The sequence below is a fragment of the Saccoglossus kowalevskii genome, chromosome 3 (genome assembly GCF_978046115.1).
Source record: "Saccoglossus kowalevskii chromosome 3, keSacKowa6.1, whole genome shotgun sequence".
NCBI lineage: Eukaryota > Metazoa > Hemichordata > Enteropneusta > Harrimaniidae > Saccoglossus > Saccoglossus kowalevskii.
The window spans coordinates 35,732,083-35,741,014 of record NC_140643.1 but is presented as its reverse complement, the minus strand read 5'-3'; the positions used below and the strand labels follow the sequence as shown (position 1 = coordinate 35,741,014).

The 8,932-nt window shown below is 35.2% G+C and overlaps 1 protein-coding gene across 1 annotated transcript; it reads right to left on the bottom strand.

Annotated features, from left to right (window-relative positions):
- Positions 1–2,062: 2,062 nt before the first annotated feature.
- Positions 2,063–8,564, bottom strand: LOC146747854 (sodium-coupled monocarboxylate transporter 2-like). The gene is made up of 13 exons (XM_085497478.1): positions 8,223–8,564; positions 8,065–8,130; positions 7,766–7,885; positions 7,451–7,605; positions 7,217–7,357; positions 6,897–7,026; positions 6,720–6,808; positions 6,378–6,496; positions 6,072–6,226; positions 5,445–5,635; positions 4,682–4,782; positions 3,003–3,139; positions 2,063–2,276 (listed from the first exon to the last, which is right to left on the bottom strand). The coding sequence occupies exons 1-13, from the start codon at positions 8,562–8,564 to the stop codon at positions 2,229–2,231; spliced, it is 1,794 nt and encodes a 597-aa protein (XP_085353604.1). The 3' UTR covers positions 2,063–2,228.
- Positions 8,565–8,932: the final 368 nt, after the last annotated feature.

Genomic DNA, 8,932 nt, shown 5'->3' with positions numbered 1-8,932 from the left:
TTCACTGGTTCCCGGCGTCCCTTGCTTGGTGAGTCATGATAGTTGAGGCGGGAACAAGCCAATAATCGATTTTTGTATTGAAGTCGTTTGTCATTTAGAATAACACAAATCTCTAAATTGACAAACATTCCGCAATATTACCTTTCGCATTGTGAAATAGGAAATAATTTGTTTTCTTATCTTGACAGGGTTACTAAATTTTAGCTACCGTGCCGTTCTTCTTCGGTAGGTTGCGTTTGGTTTTCTAGAATAAATATCCACGGATCGCTTTTATTACACTACCTACCTTACCCCAGGCACTTTGTCGACAGTTGTATTACGTCTTCTCACGTATTTTTTTTCTTTTAAAGGGCGGTGTTCGTCACGCCGCGTCCTAATCGATATGGGACTCATAATGACGTATACAACGTGTGTAAATAAATTGTTTGTTTACATGAAATTTGACCACGCGCTTCGCGACGTCCACTGCCCTCTAAAGAAAAATGTCATTCCGCTGCCGTCACTTGGAGAGTTTCAAATACTCGTCTACGGACGATTGGTTTTATTTTAGCCATAGTGTAACACAGCTATATTTGTTCTCATCTCGTAGTACATGAACTGAAACGCGATTTGCTTGTCGGCCACAGAGCTCGTTTTTCTGGTTCATGTCTTGGGTAGATTCCTTGATTGAAGGTAGCATTTATAGTTCAATCAAAGCTACGTGATGGGGGGGGGGGTCGTACGTTGATACAGTGTTACAACGCCGGTCCCTGTGGTCTCTCGTCGGTGCGTGCCTTAAAATGGTTCATTTTGAGTCTCAGAGTTTGTAAATGGATTTAATATCATAATATCAACCCAAATAAAAAAGACATTTCTGTCGGTATGGGAGTTTGACTAGCGTATTGTTTATCAGCTTATTTATATCATTGATCATTTATTATAGACATCGCTATACTATGTATTAAAGTTAATTTGTATTTCTAATATTGTATTTCGTGAAAACGAGTGAGTATGTCTACTATTTTTACATATAGCATTTAGATTTGTTTAGATACAATTGTAAACTGCCATTTTGACGTTAGACTTAGTACAAAATATCACAGATTGTTTTGGTTACGAGTCATGCTACCTAAACATTCATACCTATATATTGTCTGATAGCAGATTCATGTCTTATTCATAGCTCCTTCCACTTCGCCAAGATTGTGTACAAGGCACCAGTTCAGAAACTTACCAGTAGTGCGTGCAATAAAGATTATTTTAAAATACCCCCTGTTTCATTCTAAGTATGCACACTAAAAATGACGACTAATACTGTCTGAATGATGTCAGTGGCTCCTTGGAGCTTCTACGGCAAGAGCAATACCCAGCTGAGTTTTGTTTCCTATGGCTGAACAAGATAAACCAAACGAAACTATTAATGACAAGAACCTGGTGTTATTGCTGGTGTGAGCATGTGTAAATGATACCCACTCCGACAACGACGTTGATGCAGGGCTATGAATACCATATCTGATAATGAAACAAGCTCTTAAATCCCCCTCCTATCCATTGGAATTAACATGTTGTGGTATATACAGGCACTGTGCCGTGTTTTATTACGAGTGTTAACAAAAAAGAGACAAGTTTGAGTATGATGGGTAGTGATTTGGGCAACTTGTGATCTGATATTAATTATGAATAATTACAATAACATGAGAGCTATTAACCTACACATGTGTATTATTGATGTGATGTCACACTGGTAGTAGCAAACTGGTCATGTGACTTTATTAATAAAACAAAATGAATATCCAGTACACAAATGGGAACTGTCCAGAGGGATATAATTACTTAAGTTAGTGACAGAAGAAACGAATAATAGTTTAATTGCTTTTCCATCAGTTATTATTCATGTAACTATTTCATTATACATGTTTTCAGAATGCCGAGTTATAGGAGAATAAGATCGTGTTCATTTCATGTTCATAATGTTTATGAGATCAGGTTACGAAAGTTCTTCCTCTTTCAAATATTAGGGATAGAGGGCGCCACCAAGTGATGATGTTTGAGTTACAAAACATAAGAACCAATACGAATAAAGCCATGGAAATGTGGAGAAGTGTTTTTATTTATCATTTATCAAAAAAATATATAAAAAAATTACATGGTCATCACAATCACTATTTGTAGCAGATAATGTGATGCAGTATAGTGTACACTTTTTACACAAACTTGATGCAGTATCTCATCACTGTGTTATATGCTTTTCACAGGAAAGTGTTGTCGTCAATCGAATCTCCAGTGCTGGATAATTCCTGTATTAATAATTAGACAAACTTGTTATTCATATTCTTGTGTTTTAAAATTACACCTGGGGTTCATTCATAACAGTTCAATTGGATATTGAGACTATCACGTGACATATTTATGGATATTTGCGAATTGTGGTAAAATCTTTGAAGATTTGACCAGATTTGCCATTGTTCAAATTTGTTCGGGCCGTAGTGCAATTTTGAGATTATTGTTTGGCGACTAAAGTTATATGACAAGTATATTATTATAATATTATACCACAGACAGTTATTTAAAGAGTGTGTTAAATTGCATGTCGTAAATATAATAGTTGTGTGACACTAGGCAGAGACTCACATGAAACATTACTCTCTTAGGAAGCAAGTTCCATGCATAAACGACGTAAGCGAAAACTATTTTCAAAGTTACTGTTGGAATACAGTAATTTTTGGCCAACCCCAAACAAGTTTACTTTATGTGGTCTTCCAGTCGAACTGTTTATGTAGACTTATATAATAAAGCAGTATTAAGGCCAATATGCAAGAAACAAACAAACAAACAAACGCACTCATCCGTAACAAATATATATAACAATACATGGTCATAAGCCATGTAAAAAAAAGAAAGAAATTAAATCAGATTGTTCTATAAGCGCTACCTGTCACATATCAACCATAATACAACACTTTGAATAGTATTGCCAAGTATGGTGCGTCACATCATGATATATTTTATTGTCCAAACCTTACCATTTCATTCGATGCAACAAACGCCTTTTTCCTAGTAGTAGAATGGCGATGCATATTTTTCGGGAGACAGCATTTACACAACGAGTAAACCAATGGAGATATCAGACGCGAGTCAATGGTCTTTGGGTCAGTGAATCCTAAATAATACAAAGAAATATATCTGAAACGTCTGAGAAACTGTTGTGGCACATTCAAATACATGTAATACTCAAATCAAAGTAAGTATAATGTACAAGTATCCACTATATCCTGGTATTGAAGAAAATCTTATATTATTGTTCATGTTTGTATTTCTTGACCTTTTAATTATATAGTACAATTTAGTAAAATGGTATACCTAAATATTGATTTAGTGATCCTACCTAATTTGCAAGAAAAAATTATTTGACAAATTGATATTATGGAATATATGTTATCAATACAATATAGCATTTATTCATAAATCCAATCAACAAAAATGGCAATATACATATTTTATTTAGGTAAACATCTATGTGTCTTACTCAAAAACGTGTCAGCGCTAAATTCCCAAAGTATGTAACACAGTTTTTTTAATGAACGGCATCTGGTTTACCTAATAACAGTCTGGTATATACTTATGACTAAAATACAAAAGGGCAGAATTACATTTTGTCATAAACACACCAGAAAAGGTCGTAAAGGGAATGTGACTCCTCAGCCACATTCCCGAATACAAACTCATTGCGGTATGTTTGGGTTTCACTTTCCACTTTTACCACATATCTGAAAATATTGTTGTTAGATGCCAGGGTGGTATTTACTACTAAGTTAGCCCTTTTCCAATAAAATGTAGGGCAGTGTCTCGTTTATATATGCAACCACTTTATTTATAAGTAGCACAAAACCACACACAAACAACACACCATGCACATAACCATGGACAATATAGCGGGACATATATATTAGATCAATCGCCTATAACTTAATAACTAATAGCAAATTTATGAATGGACAATATTAACTATTTCAGCGTATTTACCCTGTGGTCTTCAACAAAGAGTAAAATCTGTCAGCATAGTAATAGTGGGATAGATGGCGATCCCTCTCAGTATGGCATTCTTTGTAGCCTCCTCAGTGACTCCCAAGTGAAATTAGTGCCTGGCTCAGAAAACCTCTCTCCTGAGGTTGAGTTGAGCAAAAAAATGAACATTTGGTGGCATACCACCAAGCAGTTCGTCAATATTTTTTGGTTTGTTGGTAACTCCCTGGAATGACCTGCCAGGGCATTGAGGAACCGTTGACTTGCTCGCCAATTCAGTGTTTTCTGTTTTCCCTTTTTTCGGTGTCCCGAAACACCATAATGATTTTTTAACTGTGTTAATTTCGTTGTAATTGATCTAGAAGCCCTTCTTAAGGAGGGTCCACCAGACCCTAATGCATGCCCCATATACTAGTACTAATATAACTGTGATAACTACACAGTTTGAATGGAATTTGGGAACCCCTTAATGAAGTTCACATGAACATCATACCAGTGAATCCTAAAAGTTCTTTGTCAGAAAGCCTTACTTGTTGAGTAATGATCTCATTTCATACATCTACAGGGCTATTGTGTCAATATTAATTTCTGTAATGATCTTAAGCAGAGGGCAGCCTACTAATCCCAATATCCACATGAATGATGGCTAGTATGTGTTATCTTGTAACTTTAGGTTTACCTGTAAAAAAACTGACAGTTACGCCAACGATCAAAGTAACAGTGAGTTCTAATGGACTGTACCATTGGTAAGACATGTTTAGAAACCAAGCAAATCCGGCTCTAAAAAAGAGGAAACGGAATTATTAACAGTCGAATTTGTTTTCAGCTATTGTTTACATTCAAGTTTACAAAGTGAGTAGTTCCTGTTTACAGAGAACACATCTCAGGTTTACAGACTGTTCACTGTTCAGTTCAGGTTTACAGAATGTTCAGTTCAGGATTACAGAATGTTCAGTTCAGGATTACAGAATGTTCAGTTTACGTTTGCAGAGTGTTCAGTTCAGGTTTACAAAATGTGTAGTCCAGGTTTACAGACTGTTCAGTTCAGGTATACAAATTGTACAGTCGACATAGAGTGGATTATTCAGACATAAGACTGTATAGTTCAGCTTCTTCTTCGACCTTGTAGAGATGATATAGAGATGTTTTAGAGGGATTCAAATCCACACACCTGACAATGCGTTTCATCGTTTTATGGAGCAATTGGGTTATTTTTATGTAAAGCCGTCATAAGAAATCTACCTTTTATGGAAGTACAAGATAGATATACTTTATTCTGTTGTTAAGGAGTATATAGTAATATGGAAAACCATTAATCTATTTATATATATTACCTTTGTAGATACAATCACAAGGTTACCAAGTATAAACACAAAACAACACCTAACTTATATAATAGTTTTCTTCTGAAATTGAATGTCTAATATATATGTTAAACTTACTCAGCACCAGTGAGGCTACTAGCTGCAGTCGTCGAAATCATAGATGGTTCTGTGTAATTCGTTGTAATATTTCCTGCTAGACAACCTTCGGTGGACACAGGTAATTGTGGCCAGTATGGCGGATAAAACATCGTTCCAATTATAATCAACAATGCAATAGTGAAACCAGCAAGGACTCCTGTGATGGCACCCTGGATAAGTAGTAATAAATTATGCATGTATTCTCCCACAATGTATTCGTGGAATTTTGAAGTATGAATCATGTAATTAATGACTTTTATTATATTACATAATAACAAATGACTGCCTGCAGTAATACTATTTCTGCCAGGTAATTTCTGAGGTTAGTCCTTACCTGATTAATAATATCAAGACCACATTCTCTGCACTTTCATAACGTCTGTTATTTTTTTGTCTTGTTATTACAGTTTATTTATATATCATGAGATTGTCTAATATGTTTTGATTTGTTACTTGTACGTATATTAGCAAAAACAGCGTTCAATATATATATGTATATATATTGTTTAAATATATAGTATATCTCTGAGTAGGATTCTTGCCAGTAGCCTTACACAATTAATATTACTGGTATAGAAAAACACACTATTTGTAGAACATACTTACCTTACTGTTGGTCCAGGGGAAAAATATTCCCAAAGTAAACATGCCGAACACTGGCGCCAGAACAAGATTACCGATAGATAATGCTAATTGCAAGATAAGTCCCATTTCAGATACAAGTAATACAAGAAGTATGGCCAGGCATCCATACAACGTACCTAAATGTTAAGTGGTATATAGAATACTTAGTATTAAGTCACAGCGTAACAAATAAAGTATTTGAATATTGAAAATATCACTTATACATAATTTATGTCAAGTAACAGTTTTGCAGTTTCAATGTATTACGAAGACATATATAATACTTACTTGTGACTTTTAAAACTAATGTCGTTTTGTAATCGGATAATTGGGAGAAGTAGTGAAAATGTTTGAGGAAATCTTCGAGAGTAACAGCAGCCAGTGAATTTAGTCCAGAAGATAATGTACTGAAAACAAGTAACGTAAGTTGTGACATAAACAAATATTGGAATTAAGTGTTTATGCTGTTATTATGATTTTTATTGGTATGATTTAGAAAAGAACAACATTTCGATCACAAAATGCGGTTAGTGAAATCAGTCGCTCAAATAACACATTGCAGCATACACACACACACAAAAAAGATGTGTAGCCAAGTACATCTACACGTGATAAAATGAACACAAATACCTCAAAGCTCCACTGAATACCGCAGCAATGAACACGCCGGCAAGTCCAGGTAAGTGGGCAAATGTATCCATTATGAAAAATGCAGTTCTCTACAAAAAGAGAAAATTGATCAGCTTCTGTGATATCGATTGACTGGTTTGGTAGATTGAAGGCAATTTAACGGAACTAACATATTACCTGGTCACCCTGAGTGACATAGCCTGCTGCAAGGGGGTCACAATCTGCATATGTAGCATACATAACAACGCCAGCAAGACAGGAAAGGATGACAATCAGCATGAGCATAGGGATACTTGTATACATCGCCCTCACATATGGAACAAAATGTACAATTGTATTATATAGAGGTCGGTACAGGTAGTACATTATATAAAAACAACTATTCATTTTACATTTTACTACATAAGGTTTGAAAGTTAATAGATCAATTATTGATCTATTAACTTCAAACCTTATGTAGTAAATAAAACGACACAATACTAATAATATAGACATACTTCTGTCCTTCTCGCACGCTTGAACATGTTAGAAATCTCTGTGCAGTTGCTTGACTTATACCAAGGGTTGGTATAACTCCTAAAGTGTATCCGATCAGTATTGAGTATCCTGTGTGTCGCACGGTAGGATCCAATCGCCAACTGAAAATATCATTAAAACAGAATAACTTATGGTAAAAATACAAGTACGGATACATACTCAAATACAATATGATTTGCAATGTGTGCACTTACTCTGTGAAGTAAATTCTGTCACCGTCATCTGCAATTTGCCAAACATTAGAAATACCACCTAGATCAATACAACCTTGGATAATAACAGCGATGACACCAGTAAACATTGCCAAGCTTTGAATTACATCTGTCCAAATCACAGCTTTCATACCACCCTGCAGAGAAACAAACCTCACATTGACCCTACTTTACTCAGATATGAATGTGAACGCATTGCTTAGGTCAAAACCACCTATTACATTGCGATATTTAATATTGTTTTTCTTTTTTTTGCGTTAGATGATCATTATTAGTGGGATATATGTCCATACTCACCAATGTTGTATATATTGTACATACAGTTCCTATTGTGACTACTGATATCCAAACATTGATACCAGAAACTGCACTCAATGCAAGTGAAGGGGCATACACCGCAATGGATAAATACAAGCTCTGAAAATATGCAATGTGCTCATGTTTTAATTTCTTTTAATTAAAAATATCAACCCAGCAAAAAAGGTATTTAATTCAGTACTGATATGCGACATTTGTATATCATCAATTCAATAGCGAGTGTTGTAGATGAATATTTTACTAAAAGAAAGTCAACTCTGAAAGCTAGATGCCATTACCTTATATAAAATATAGAAGGATGTACCAATTATTCTTGCTGGTTTGTTGAAACGTAGTTCCAAATACTAAAATATAAAACATTTATTGATTAAACTTTGTATGTTTATTTGTTTATTTATCTGTGAGTCTTTTGTAGATATCAAATGAGAAAGCTCACCTCATATATGCTGGTTAATTCCAGTCGATAGAATATCGGTAAATATAGATGAGCTCCAACAGGAATAATAATCAAATACATAAATATTGTTGTAACATACATCAGTCCATAAGTAAACACCTCAGATGGCATGCCGAGAATCGTTATGGCCGATATAAAACTTGCCATCAATGATACAGACACAGGAAAGAAATGCATGCTCCGGTTGGCCAGGAGATATTCTTTAGTTGTGTTTTGCTTGTTACCTGTACACCCATAGTAGATACCAATTCCAACAGAAACAACCAACACACCTCCAAAGATAGCATAGTCCGCGATGCCAATGGTAGTAGGGACACTCATATTTAATGTCTACCTACGAAATAACAAAACCTCATTTTAGCTATGAGTAAACTATGAGTATGAGGGGAATATTCTATATTCATAACACTCACAGTCTGTGACTCAATATTGAGTTCTAATAGCGTCTATATAGCACATTCTTCCTCCAGAAATTTAAGTTTGTATACGTGATCAAGAGGTGTTTCAAAGTGGGCATTCTCTACTGGCCTTGCTCATGCATTATGTGACAGTTGAATGGTAGCATGACCGAGTCTTAACTGAGCTGATACGATCTTTTCTGTTACTATGGTCCTTGATCCACCTTTCGCCTGTCCGCGCGGATACAATGCATCAGCATTTATTCATTTGTAAGGCATAACCGCCTATGC